Source organism: Typha latifolia, chromosome 1 (genome assembly GCF_019914945.1).
Source record: "Typha latifolia isolate L0001 chromosome 1, TyphaL0001v2, whole genome shotgun sequence".
NCBI classification, from domain to species: domain Eukaryota; kingdom Viridiplantae; phylum Streptophyta; class Magnoliopsida; order Poales; family Typhaceae; genus Typha; species Typha latifolia.
Genome location: NC_133086.1, coordinates 103,900 through 118,100, shown reverse-complemented (window position 1 = coordinate 118,100; position 14,201 = coordinate 103,900). Strand labels below are relative to the sequence as shown.

The following is a 14,201-nucleotide window of genomic DNA, read 5'->3' as shown; positions in this document are numbered from 1 at the left end:
CAAAGTTCATGATTGATATTAGAGGATTAGAGCTTAATTCAAGTTTATTTCAACTCACTGTAGCCACAGAAGATTAACTGCAAAAAGACTCGTAAACATGTATCAGTAAAACCCCTTATTTCTATATTCGCAAACATAATATTATTTCTCTTAAAAAAGAAGCTCTGCTCTGCTCTTCCACTTGATTATTAATTTATTATCGAGGAGGGTTGCTGATGGTACGAACTGGAACGATAGGTATCGACTCCCACCATTCTCTCAACCTCCTATTCCCTTGTGAACCGGACATGGACTTTGCAATCTTTAAATTTGACAGAAAGCAAAACAGAGTCAACCCCATTAAGATGTATTTAAATGGGATCGCGGCAACAAGAACAGCAACTCCACTCATCGCCAACATCGCCATGTCCGTGTGCTGCAAACAGACGGACAGACAAACAGAAAAAAAAGAACCATCAAAACTGCTAAGCAAAAAGTGTTTTTAAGAATCGAAATTGACAATTCGAGTGATACTACCTTTGGTGCCCTTGATACCATTATAGCCCAGAGCTTCAGTATTGTCACGTTTACGGTCTTAACCAACGAATTCAGATACTTGAGACTATGCTGAGCAGTGACGATGTTTTCCATGGTCGTTTTGTCCGAGGAAGTATCAATCACCACCTCTGACCACTTATCGCCCATCTTTCTCCATCTAGCCCATACCATTATTCCCACTCCCGTCATCAAGAAGGCGGCTAGCGCATGACCAACACCTTCCCTGTTTCCAAAACAACCGGTCACGAATTACCTAGCTAGATGTACTATTACTAAACAATAATTTATGAATATAACCACTCTTTCATTCATGATACCTATTATTTAGGTATTCAATATTAACTGCCGGTACTCACTTGTATATGATGAGTAGAGCTATGGAAAGACTGCAGATTGTGATCGCTGGCCTCTCCCAAGAAATTATCCTTTGGATCCAAACAAGCAAGTCTCTAAGCGGACTGAGTAGACCCTGTAAAACAACTTAGTTATACACTGGTCGGTGTCAAAAGAATTGCAAGAAAAGAGACGACGAACAGTAGTTTTAATTATGACTTACCACTAGAATAAGAAGACCATCGCTGATTCCTTCCTCTCTCATCTCTTCAACCGAAGCCTTGGCGATGGTAACCTCCTTTGCTTCCTCTCTTACCTGATCGATAGTCGTCTCTAGAGAAGCCAAAGACTCCGCCTGCCCGCTTGGTTGATCCTCAAACACTTGTTTTATCTCCGTACTCGAAGCCATAGGATTAGACATGCTGAAGCTCTCCAACACAGAGGTTGCGCTACATGGAGTTATCTTCGATGTTTGTTTCAAGCTGTTTGCTAACTCTTCCAGCACATAGTCACCTTTAGGCAGGTCATCATACAGTGAGAATATCAAGAAATTAGTGGGAGCTGGTGGTGATATTCTTAGCATCTCCCTTGCTGCATGGAGCCTTAAGATTCCTAAGATAGTTCTTGAATGTGCCTCCCATGCTTGCACTGAGGATTCTATGCTGAATATTGATAGGAAGCGGTGAAGTAAGAAAACTTCCTTTATTAGCGAAAGCCAATGGTCACGCCTTGTCGAGCTAGTCATCTCAGGAAACTCTATAACCAGAGGTTCTGATCTGCAAAATTTAAATTGGACAGGAGTGAAAATGCTCTGATACTATCATGCTTCAAAAATTGCTTCTATTTCTCAAGTATAAATAAGAGAGCATAAATTTAACTTCCTTCTACATTAAAAAAAAAAAAAAAAAAAACATGCATAGCCAATTAAGATTCAGAGATCCAAAGGGATCTTACAGCTGTGAAGATTCATATGTTATAGATTTGTCGTACAATGGAGCACCCCAAGGCCCCGTCGAAGATGCTTTGACTTGATGATCTACCTCATTATTTGAAAGATCAACCTTCAGAGCAGGTTCATACGATATTACTCCCGAGGCCTCAAAATACAGTGCCTTATTGGTCAGGGTGAGTCTGCCTGATGAAGCCCAAAGTTTAATAAATCTGTCTTAGTTTTATCTTATCGTATTATATGCTGACTAGAATTCAATTATAGCATATACAAGAAATAGATCAAACTTGCAGTAAATGTGACCTGGCCAACTGGATGCCCCAATATGCCGCACTACTCTTTGTGTTCTAGCAGTCCCGTCCACATGCAAGATGAACTCACCTTCTGCTAGTTCACAATCAGTTGGTGTTGGTTGCCCCTGCAAGTACTTAAGACACCTGACAATGGAAGATGTCGGTATGTAAGTGTTAAATTACATATAACTATCCGAATGCTCATCTTATTCGATGATAAAATTGGCTTGTCATCTGCTGGGTCCTTAACAAAATAACAACAGAAGTAGGTTAGGTGAATTACTTGTCCAGCTCTTTCAGAAATCTGTCATAAGCAGGGAAATGAAGCTGGTTAGCCGTGGATGCCGTCAGGGTTTCAAAAGTGAATCGTGCATTGACAACATCACAAGCCAAGGGAAGTATGGAACCAAACCAAACGTATGCATCTTCTCCTACACTTGGCTCCGCATTGACCTGTGGAAACCAAAGTTTCAACATGATATATATATATATATATATATATATATATATATATATTATATATTAATAACCACAGCAAGACATTCCCCCTCAATTGTTCATCCATTTAAATATTTTAATAAATAATCTACTTACAAGGAAAGGCATGATGTCTGTATAAAAGAGGGGTATGTCATCGTGCATCTGCCCTTCATTTCCTTGAAGAGGTTCCTTCTTATCTTCTTTCTCTTTTGCAATTCCCTCCTGCTACCAAGATATCAAGAATGTATGAAAGCTAAGCAGCAAAACCTCCTTTATTTTCATTCTATGATAGTTAGAAGAACTGAATAGTAATTGACAATCATAAAAATAGACCAATAAGTCAGTAGACTAAAGATACGGAGGTAAGAGATGTGAACCGAATAGGGTTCGTCGTCAATTGCGCTAGGCCTCTCCCATGCAAGCATCATATCATAAGTAAATCTACTAAATGATCCATCACTGATCTTGTCCCCCAAGTCAGCAGTTAAATTCTCAAGTGCTCTAATGCTGCAAAACTCCACTAATCTTCTCGAATAATTGTCCACTACTGGCTTCAGGCTAGCCTCAAACTCTGACACCAGCGCATCAGCTGAAGTATCCAGAGTCCTGAAAGGTTCAATTCAGAATTAAATTGAAAGATCCCTAACAGAAGGTGAAAAGGAAAACAATAACCAGATGTTATTACTCTTTTACTACAATAAAGGGAATAATAATAATAATAATAATAATATATAGTTACAGTTTCAGTATTTATTGACTTTACACTTCAGGGAACTCAAATTTGAAGCATGAAATCGAGTAACATATACGACACAATAAGCCCCACCCATTTTCTTTTATGCAAACATATTTGACATGAACTTGATGCGCAACCGAGAATCACACTTTCATATATAAATATAATAGATATCCGTATGGTTCGAGGATTCACCCTTAGCATCTCGTTCACGACATGTTTGAAACTAATAGTACATTCAATTGATCTAAGAATTAGATACAACCCGGCCACAGCAATTTTCCTTATCTATATCGATCATCCTCTCCGTGTTGTCCATAAAAATTACTCTTCCCTTCCATCCTGACATGGTAAAAACCGAAATAAAAACCCACTAAGGGGGCTAGTTCATCAATGTCACTTCTCTACACCCATATAATTTGTCCACCAAACAAAGAAGAAGAGAAAGAGAGAGAGAGAGAGTTACTGGGCACATCTCTGGATGACATCGTTTGCAATGGTGGATAGGTGCTTCCTCATTCTCTACCCTTCACAGTCTGCCTCTGGTGTTCGGTTTCCTTTAACCCTCCTCCTCGAACTCCTCGGCTGTTGACGTGTCGGCCTGGTTACATTGCCACGTGGCAATCCTCTCACACATGTTCCTCGCCCAAGGATCGCACTCTGCATGTAAAGTGTCCCTTCGTCTGCCCTTCTTACTCGTTCAGCTCTCTGGCCTCTAACAGCACCCACCACTGTTTGCCCACGTGGAGGAGCTCTATTGGGTTACACACATTGTTAGGTGGGTCCAGTTGCAACTAATATTCTTCATTTCTTCGCATATTATTACTGGTGTATTATAGGACCTGTAAGGGGAATAATTTCTGCGGAAACGAGTTTACGCAAGTAGCCTGAAGGACCTTTTATTTACAACGAACTTACCCCTCTTCACTTTGTGGATGGAATAAATATTAATATCAGTTCAATATTAGCATAAGTTACAATAATTATATTTGATGTGATATAAAATTAGTATTAAAATAAAGTAATTGTATTAGAAATTAGTGATGTTTTAAACTCAACGACAAAAATACCCGTGAATATATATATATATATATATATATATAATTAGTATTAAAATAAAGTAATTGTATTAGAAATTAGTGATGTTTTAAACTCAACGACAAAAATACCCGTGAATATATATATATATATATTAAAAAATAGTAGTAAATAGAATTTTTCTAAAATAATATTATCTTTTATTAAAACTGCGGATTTAAAATACTCTATATACTAACACTACGAATAAATAATTACGCAGGGTAATACATGATTATAAGTCCACATTGCAGAAATAATCCTGCACTCTTTATATAAAATAACTATACACTAAATAAAAAGACATTGCGGGGATAATAAGCCCGCACTAAAAAATAATGCATTAGAAGATATAAAGATAAACTATGAGATAATACAAGGTTATAAATCTGGACTCTATATAAACTAATCATACGCTAGAATAAATAAATAGATACTACGAATTAATACAACGTTATAAGCCCGTATTGGCACCTAATGCGAAGTTATAAGTGTGAGATGTTTAAAATAAAAAAAAAGAGATAGATAAGAGAGAAAAAATAAACTGTAGTAGAGATGACCAAAAAAGAATCTCAACTGTAATTGATTCATAATTAAATATTATCTAATATAAGAATAAAATAATAATTATAAATTATTATAAAATATTATTATTATTTTTTAAAAGTTGTATAAAATAAAATGAGAAAATAATAAATTACTATACTAAAATAAAATAAAATATTATTTAATTACTATATTAGAATAAAAAGGCTTATTCTAAAATAAATTTATTCTTATCCTATAAGTGAACTGGGACTTCCTATACAAAATGTCACAGCTTTGGCTGAACATAAAAACACGTCCAGAACCAGATCTTTGCAGCGAAGCAACGGCACTACGAACCAAAGATACTTCCTATTTTATAAGAAAATTTTGTAACTTAAATATGTAAAAAAGAATAAACAATATATAGTACGTTATACATGTTATGGGGCAAAATTTTCTGATAATACTACATTGACCACTCTGCTAATGTTTTGTTTAGCTGTAAGAGGTCGATATAACGCTTCCATTTTCCTCCCAACCTCAAAACGGAGGATGAAAGAGACAACAATAAACTTCCTTGTTATACAAATCCCGATTAAATGCATTGTCATCGACCTGCCTGGCGCTTTGACCGCCGTCTCGGCTGATTAAGTAGCTTTAGCATGTTATCTGTTATGTCAAGGTTAGAGTCATCGTCCTCATTCCGGTGGCTATTATCAGAAGTATGTGTCAACCATGCCAACGCCTCTATGGCAGCATCCCTCTCTGCGAGCTGCTTGTTCTTCTTGGGTTTTCCGACAAATTGCATCCCTTTGAATTCCACAATTGCTCTAAACTCATTGGTCTTAAGGTGCTTTGTCTTGTACTTTGGAGGGCTGTGGCTTGCTCTCATCAACAAGGTCTGCAACAAGCTTTTCGGGTTTGTTCCATCCTTCACAATGTTACTTTTGTTACTATCATTGCTAGTCAACCTAGCTCTATTTGTTTCCCGGCCAAATACAAATCTTCCTTCACATAAATCACCAGCAACCAGCTCCTGCAACGCAAGCATCAGGAACTTGCCTTCCTTGTGAATGTCGAGACCAGGATCTTCAAGCTGCGATTGAATTGAAATATTGCTACATGAGTGTTGAGCATAGTACAAAATCGAGACAAAAATGTACTCTTCAAGAGTATTCTCAAATCGTATTGTCCTTCTGGAACCATTTTCAAAAGACAATTAATGTTAATGTCAATTATCTTATATGTAACTGTTGCTGTTGGTGTTATTTGTGACTGCCGCTCTCCAGTTCTTCTTTATTTGCATAAAATAGTATAATAGAGGCCTTTTTGCTCAAATGCTTATGGATAGAATCTGTTTATCCTTGTGATTCTTTATGGTCTTCTTTTCTTTTCTAAAATTACTTCTAAATGCAAGGTGAAATATTTCCTACACGGGAACAATATTAGCATTGTGTACCATGATTGCAGTTACCTTCTTTTGTACAAGCTTATCAAGTTCCTCCTTCAGGTGCAGATAGCATTCTGACAAACTTGGATCCATGAAGAAGTCAATGTAACCATCCAGCATTTTCAAATGCCCTGCCTGAATAAAGGAAGGATAATTCAGATGGCCATAATCAGAACAGTTAGTAAACGGGGAAAAAATCAGTCATACCATGTTGCCTTTCGTAAGGGTGCCACCAAATAGGATCAGAACAGAATCAGATACACCTGTTGAATCTCGGATGAAGACAGTATTGACTTTGACCTTCTCGCCAAAGACCAACCATGGGTAGGGGATAGTCTGGTATTTTGCATTCACAGAGTTCTGAAGCAAACACATTAAAAGTATACATCAGCTCTGACAAACATGAGAAAGATAATTAGTTTATAATTATGACTCCTGGGCATTCCAACAGAAGCAGGACATGGACTTACAGCATAAAGCATAACCTGCCCATCATCCATTGTTTTGAAGGACATGGACTTCTCTCGATGCTACAGAAAGGTGGACAACACAATCAATTTCATGAATCTAAAATATTGAAGAATAGCATGAAAACGATAATGAAAAGGGGAAAAAAACTTGTTTCAATAATTACCACAACAGATACTATGCCTGGAAAGAGGCCAGCGCATATAATTGCACGAACCAATGCCTGGTTATGGCTCAAGCTATTACTTATGCTAGGTTCGGCATCTAATAAACCAGCATCTTTCAGAATAAAGTTGAACTGCTTTCGAAGAGAATGGATCGCCTGAAGAGTTTGGGCTGAAAGAAAGTTTCTCCAGCAGTACTCATAAGCAGATCCTTCTCTCTCTGCATCTTTCCATCCTTCATATGCACGGACAAGAGCCATATGATCACTGTAGTCTTTTGCAGAGAATCTTGATTTTGCTGTTCCTGCCAACTGACCAAGCAAACAAAGAACTTCAACCAATCACATACTTTAGATTATAAATTAAAGGAATTGATTGATGACACGTGAACAGATGCAGATGGTACTAACAAGTAACAACGCAAAGCCTTTCAATATAAGCAATCCAAAACCTATTATGTTTGTTCTCCTCTAAATCTAGCTACTAGTAGCTTAGACAGTAAACTTACATCTTTCTTATCTTGGGGCAACAGAAAAGGGTCCCGAACACTTAACCCAGACACCACAGTGAGGACGGGGTCAATGCAACGGAAAACAGAACCCATAATAAGCATCTTTCCTAGCTTTGGATCAACTGGAAGCATTGAAAGATATCGCCCTGCAGATTGCAAGCAGAATACTGATATGTAAACACATCCAGCCTATTATCATACTGAAAAAGTATACAGGCATCATACTAATTACAGGATTCTGATTCTGACTCAGCAACAAGGAAGTGCAAGCAGGACAAGAAAAGGCATGCTTCAACCATGTGGAAATGTAACACATAAGGAAAAAAAGATCATACCGAGGTTTGTGAGGTTCTCATTTTCATCTAATGCTCCAATCATCTTCAAGAATTGAACAGCATTTTGGACCTGCATGTTTTCAAGTTGTTAATTCCACAAAACCATAAGGATATTTTAATGGAGTTGCAAATAAAAGAGGCAGAGAGACTAGGAAGAATCAGCAAGTGATGCAGATAAGATTACAAGTAGCTATCTCAATTATTTAATTTAAGTGCTCCTGTAACCTCACAATGCATTAATTTTATGGATAGCAAGATCAAAGCTATATAGCTATCATGCAGGAAACAATAATGAAGGACTTGATCTACAAAGTAACTGCAGTGCCTTGACAACTTGCCATATGTGTTATCGAAATTTATCAACACCATCAGCACATGAATTTAATATTTACAAGATTAGGCAAAAATATAATAGTCTTGCAATATTTTGGTAAGAAATAGATAGACAATGCATATAATGAGGTTTAGGGTATCCCATAAAACATATTTGAATCTTGAAGCATAAATTACATTCGATGATGCTACATAATTTGCTAGAAAGAGTTACAAATGAAATAAGTGGGTACCAGAATCCATAACAACAATGAGAAAAAGAGTTCTCGCCAAACAAATTTCAGCAATTGAACAGGTAAAGAATGCTTACGGCCAAGCTTTCTGGAGGCTGCAAAGCAGCGGACAGAAACTCCCCTATGGTACCAAGCTGCAAACTTTTTATTTGCAAACATAAGGAGTTCAGAGGAGTTCTAAGAAGCTCTGGAAGCTGATAGTCTGCAAAAGCATCATATACACATCTAGGATAGAGGTGATAGCATTCTCCAGGTTGCACACGACCAGCTCTGCCTCTTCTCTGTATACTCATAAAAGAGGAAAAAGGAAAATAACATAAATACACATATATAAAGTAGTAATAGTAACACTTAGAAGGCAAAAACTTATACAATTGTGTGTGTATAGAGAGAAGCTATTTTACCTGACGCGCTGAAGCTTTGGAAATCCAGGATGGGAGCAAACAAGGTGTATTGTTTAAAGCATCGTATGAGGTCTCCTTTGCTTTCCCACAGTCAACCACAAAAACAATATCATTGATTGTAATACTTGCTTCTGCCATGTTTGTAGCAAGGACAATTTTACGTACATTAGGCGGTGGTCTCTCAAATATGAGTTTCTGAAAACATTACAATGTCTATTTAAAATGATAGAATATACATGATTAACTTCGTCATCAGCAGCATGTAAATCATATAGAGATGATTCCTTAAAAAAGACTAAAAAGGACCTACCTGCTCAGAAGTAGCCATGGAACCATGACAAGCAAGCAGTAAAACCCTATTTGGATCTCCTAACAGAGGATGTGCTTTTAGCTGATCTCTTAAGCAGCTAATATCATCCCAGCCAGTCATGAAAACTAGAACAGCACCTGAGCGTTCTTTGCGACAAATGTGACATAGAACAGCCTCAATAAGATTAAACCCTATGCAATCTGGGTTCCAACTGGACAAAGAATCACGTGTCCTGGAAGTGTAGTTCTCGAAGCTTGAGATTTTAAGACTGTCCTGCATTTGTAGAGCAGAACCACTGAAGGGCATTGGCCAACAAAAAACAATTATCATTTTTTTTCATAATATAATACCTCAACAAGTGCAGTGATCTGATTCTTTCTCTTTCGAGGCACTAACTGCCTCTGTGTCTTCCAAAATTTATCTTGGCCATAATCATCCATTTGGTTAGATGAACTCAATTTGTATCCAGTCTTCTCCAAAATTTCTTCTAGAAAGTGTGCCCTTACTGGGTATGTAAAGCCCTGAAATCAATAAATAGCCTGATAAACTGCACATAAATAGCCTGATAAACTGCCAAAGGAAATTTTAAAAAAAAACTCTTCGGTCAAATAAAAACTCAAGCAATTAACAACTAATTCTGACACCATTCAAATCTAAGAAGCTTGGGGTAAAAAAGTCCATCAAGAAATATCCAAGGAGTTTAAAAATAGGAAAGATGGGCGCAAAACACTATCTCCTATCAAGATCACTGCAGTTCCTCTTCGGGCGGCTGTAGGACGGACGGCCCCCTATAGGTAGTAGGGTAGGACGGCTTCTATCAATATTTAAGCAAAAAAAAATTGTCATTTAAAACTCTAAATCAACAGCATCATAAAGAAAAAGCTATATAATCCCTGCTCATAATAGTTTCATTTAACAAAAAAAAAAAGAATCATTCTACTAAACTAAACATAGTAGGGTGAATAATTCATGTGCCTTTTAGTAAAAGAAAACAGATGTAGCAGCACATTCCAACAAAGAAGCTTCTCAACATATACAATAATAAAGACATGACTACCATCTCTCACTTGATTAGACGTTAATACAAGCATATTGATACTTACTTTAAAATGACAAAATATTATCTCACCGGTATGTGAATTGTAGGAGCCCCTCCAAAATAATTTGAGAAAAGTTCAGCATTCAGAGTGGCACTCATCAAAATTAATCTCAAATCCCGACGTCGTGGAAGGAGATCTTTCAATACGATCAATAAGAAATCTGAAAACAGTTATAGTAGCATAAGTAGTAATGAATACCAGCCAAAAGTGTAAGTAAGTCCAATACAAAGGACCTTGCCAAAACTTCAGAGATAGTTTTAAGTCAAGGAAAGTACCTTCATTCATGCCTCTTTCATGAATTTCATCAACAAAAACATGAGTTATACCATTCAGATTACGGTCCCCAAGCAATCTTCTTAACAAAATACCACTGGTACAGAACAGCAGATGTGTATTTTTTCCTTTCATTCCCTCTAATCGAACTTTGTAACCAACCTACATCAAAAGCTAATTTTGTATGGAAACTACAGTAAAGATTCTAGAAAATCTTTAGCTACTGATAATACCAAGTTAGTGGTAAAGGGCCAATGAGGCAAGTACAAAGTTAAGCTTACCGATTCACCAAGATTCTCTCCTCTTTCAGTAGAAACTCTTTCTGCAACAGCTATAGCAGATATTCTTCGCGGCTGAGTACAGATGATGTTACAGAATGCCCCGCGACCAGACTCGATCTCAGATTCTAGTACATATTGAGGGAGTTGAGTAGTTTTGCCACATCCAGTCTCCCCAGAAATCACTATGACCTACAATGAGCAGATGGAGAAAGCAAACAGCAAAAACAATATTCCTATATATCAGCTCGCACAACAAGTAGAAACATGTCAATACAGTTACATGCTAAATATTTACAAATAAAGGGACTTCCAGAATAAAATATAATGAAAGTAATGATAATAAGAGCAGCATGAGACTTTAATAATGTAAATTACTATTAGCATACAAAGGGAAAGGTTAAGTATCAAAGTTCTGGATTAACACCTGATTCCGTGCAATAGCTGACAAAAGTCTCTCCTTTTCCTTGTATGCTGGAAGTGATTTCCTGAAGTTTAGCATCTTGATACCTTCAGGAGATTCCTGTTAAAAGTGAACGACACACAAGAATAATAATCAAGTACAGATTCATTATATAGAAAAAAAATATGATCATGAAGAAGATCATTAAGAACTTCAGTAACACATGCAGCTAAAAACACTAGATCATTTGCACAACCACAAGCAATAACACTTAATCAGAAGTTCACAAATACTGCAAAGAAACTACTATCAACAAAGAGGGTTCTAACAAAATCTCTCCCCAAACTTCACTATGTCTGCACTCAACAGTTAACCAGAATTGCAGGGATAATAAGAAAAAACAATATGATATAATTATAGTGCTAATAATGAATCAATTCACTTAAGTTTGGACTATTATTACAGCTTAACATGCATAAAGCAACATATCAGCAAGGAACAAGGCCAACCTGCCATGTTCGCTGCAAATTCTGCATGCGCCAACTCTTTCTATGAAGAATTTTTTCCATAACTGACCTATCGACTAAAGAATCTTGGTTCTCATCTGGGTTGATATCATCAATATCTTCAATGGAAGAAGCATGTTCTAGCTTATCACTGGCTCTCTCAGCTGTCAGTAGCATCCTGTCAAGGTGTTCCTCCATTAGACCTTCAACTCTCCTTTGCAAACTTAGAGGGATCACGACCTGTATCATATTCAACACACCAAGAAAAAGAAAATTTTAATACTATGTATGCAGAGAAAATTTTTGTTTAAAAACATAGCAGTGAGGGAGGCAAAAGATCCATTACAAGCAGTTACCTCTCTTTGTGGCCGTTTATCGTCGAGATCGGGCCTGTAATTTGGCAGAGGAACTTTGCTGCCAACCACCACCTTCCCATAAAGCTCACTACATGCATGTACATATATATATATATATATATATATATATATATATATATATATATATATATATATATATATTACAAATTAGATACCTGAACCTAAACTTAGATAGAAATCCATAACACATATAGCTATACTACAGTAGCAAGAATGAGTTTCACTGCCCAACCTGTAAAGTCCCATTCTTCTTGCAAGGCTAGAGATTTGCTCGTAATCACGCCGATCCCTCTTATCTCTTGAAATAATCTCTTGTTCATCCGTACTACGCAAGAGCATGCTAAGTTTCCACCTCCATTCATCAATGTTGACCACCGAAGAAGATGGCTACAAGTAAACATTCTTCTTTAGAATAAAGATAGAGACTAAGAGAACACAGCACCCAGAAATCTAAATTCAAATAAATAGATTAATAGAAGTCCTCAGATGCAGTCTCAAGATCCACTAACATAATTAAAAAAGAAAACGGTTTGCCTTATTTGACAAAAAGAGACAGTCTAGACACTTGAATATAGCTTTTGTTACACGAAATAAGAGATACAATAAAGGAGAGAATACAAATTTCAAGTTTTACCCAGAAAAATACTAAAAACTTTGCAAGAAAAAGATTACTTACAAATAAATTTGCAATTTCTTAAGTTGCTTAAAGTAGTGTAAACTCTAAACCGTAACAAAAGTTCAATTTTTCACAATCATATTACATAGACACAGAATATATCATTAAGCAGAGACCTTCTGGTCCTCGTACTCGTATTCGTCATCAGAGAACTGCTCGACCGCGTACCCACAATAAACTCTTCCCCTCCCAATCCACCACGGAACTCCAACATCATTAGATGAGGGTAACAAGCTTCGCAACAAGCAATGTAAAGCTCCAGGCCTGCAATCCAACGGCGCTGCCGCTAATCTCTCGGACCTCACAAGAAATCCTAACCCTAACCATAGCCCTCGGCGATGCATCCTTGTCTAGGGCAGCATGACCGCAGATTTCGCGGTAATCTCGCGGACAGGGGTTTTGAACTCCGGGAAGGGATCCCTCGGGAGCGGCCGGAGAGCTTGGCGGCGGAGGCCGCGATGGGGCCAGAAGCGAGGACGTGGAGGGCACAGTGGCCTTGCGCTTCGGAGCGGGAGTCCGCTTCGGCGAGGTGATGGTTTCTTGAGTCCAATTTCTTGGAATCGAGGAGGGATTCCGAGAACTGGAAATGGAGCAGGAGATTGGAGACGGACGAAAGCACTCTTCTTGATATCTTTATTATCGGTTTCTCGTGTGTAGAGTTAGGGTTTTTGATTCCAGCACGGACGTGCGAGAAAGAGAAAGCGGGTTTTTATTCGTAAGTCCTGCTGCGGCTGCTGTACTTGATTAGTATCCTTTCGATTTTTTGTTTATTTGTTGTATTTTCTTCCGCTCACCTTTTGCATTTTTTACGATTATATACTTATTATTACGCTTTATTTACCATCACGATTTCTTGAGACGTGACATAGATGAGCCTGGTTTCTGTAGCTTAAAGATACATCAAAAAATAATTTGCTTAAACTTAAAACTCGAATTCGACTGTCCAAGGTTCATGAAATTAGAGCTTAATTCAAGTTTATTTCCACTCATTGTAGCCACAGAAGATTTAACTGCAAAAAGACATGTATCAGCAAAACCCTTATTCATATATCCGCAAGCATAATATTATTTCTCTTCCAAAAAAAAAGAGAGAGAGAGAAGCTTGATATCATCTTGGTACTCATCTGAAGAATCTTTTCTATAACTCATCTAGGTTGATATCATCAATATCTACAATGGCAGAAGCATGTTCTAGCTTATCACTGGCTCTCTCAGCTGTCAGTAGCATCCTGTCAAGGTGTTCCTCCATTAGACCTTCAACTCTCCTTTGCAAACTTAAGAGGGATCACCACCTGTATCATATTCAACACACCGATCCCCAACCCGTAAAGTCCCATTCTTCTTGCAAGGCTAGATATTTGCTCATAATCACGCCGATCCCTTTTGTCCCTTGAAATAATCTCTTGCTCATCCGTACTACGCAACAGCATGCTAAGTTTCCACCTCC

General features: G+C 37.4%; 2 protein-coding genes across 2 annotated transcripts; both read right to left on the bottom strand.

Moving 5' to 3' along the window:
- Positions 1 to 26: 26 nt before the first annotated feature.
- On the bottom strand, positions 27 to 3,861 carry LOC140798967 (uncharacterized). The gene is made up of 10 exons (XM_073153063.1): positions 3,795 to 3,861; positions 2,970 to 3,198; positions 2,707 to 2,814; positions 2,396 to 2,565; positions 2,123 to 2,256; positions 1,825 to 2,005; positions 1,094 to 1,646; positions 894 to 1,006; positions 517 to 760; positions 27 to 415 (listed from the first exon to the last, which is right to left on the bottom strand). Exons 1-10 carry the CDS (start codon positions 3,845 to 3,847, stop codon positions 197 to 199), a joined length of 2,004 nt encoding a protein of 667 aa, XP_073009164.1. The 5' UTR covers positions 3,848 to 3,861; the 3' UTR covers positions 27 to 196.
- A 1,444-nt stretch (positions 3,862 to 5,305) lies between these two features.
- On the bottom strand, positions 5,306 to 13,446 carry LOC140794220 (DExH-box ATP-dependent RNA helicase DExH3). The gene is made up of 19 exons (XM_073146146.1): positions 12,871 to 13,446; positions 12,311 to 12,465; positions 12,058 to 12,145; positions 11,705 to 11,941; positions 11,220 to 11,315; positions 10,796 to 10,984; positions 10,517 to 10,676; positions 10,271 to 10,401; positions 9,492 to 9,662; positions 9,142 to 9,414; positions 8,832 to 9,026; positions 8,505 to 8,708; positions 7,862 to 7,931; positions 7,524 to 7,672; positions 7,018 to 7,326; positions 6,854 to 6,913; positions 6,591 to 6,743; positions 6,408 to 6,518; positions 5,306 to 6,029 (listed from the first exon to the last, which is right to left on the bottom strand). Exons 1-19 carry the CDS (start codon positions 13,096 to 13,098, stop codon positions 5,541 to 5,543), a joined length of 3,468 nt encoding a protein of 1,155 aa, XP_073002247.1. The 5' UTR covers positions 13,099 to 13,446; the 3' UTR covers positions 5,306 to 5,540.
- Positions 13,447 to 14,201: the final 755 nt, after the last annotated feature.

Bases quoted from the DNA above. Each gene is read 5' to 3' on its own strand.
- LOC140794220 (XM_073146146.1), bottom strand. From the start codon at position 13,098: ATGCATCGCCGAGGGCTATGGTTAGGGTTAGGATTTCTTGTGAGGTCC. The intron at 12,146-12,310 runs GTTGGGCAGTGA...ACATGCATGTAG, and splicing joins AGAAGAATGGGACTTTACAG to TGAGCTTTATGGGAAGGTGG. The intron at 8,709-8,831 runs GTAAAATAGCTT...ATGAGTATACAG, and splicing joins CCAAAGCTTCAGCGCGTCAG to AGAAGAGGCAGAGCTGGTCG.
- LOC140798967 (XM_073153063.1), bottom strand. From the start codon at position 3,847: ATGAGGAAGCACCTATCCACCATTGCAAACGATGTCATCCAGAGATGT. The intron at 3,199-3,794 runs GTAACTCTCTCT...TGAACCTTTCAG, and splicing joins GTCATCCAGAGATGTGCCCA to GACTCTGGATACTTCAGCTG. The intron at 1,007-1,093 runs GTAAGTCATAAT...GTTGTTTTACAG, and splicing joins ATGGTCTTCTTATTCTAGTG to GGTCTACTCAGTCCGCTTAG.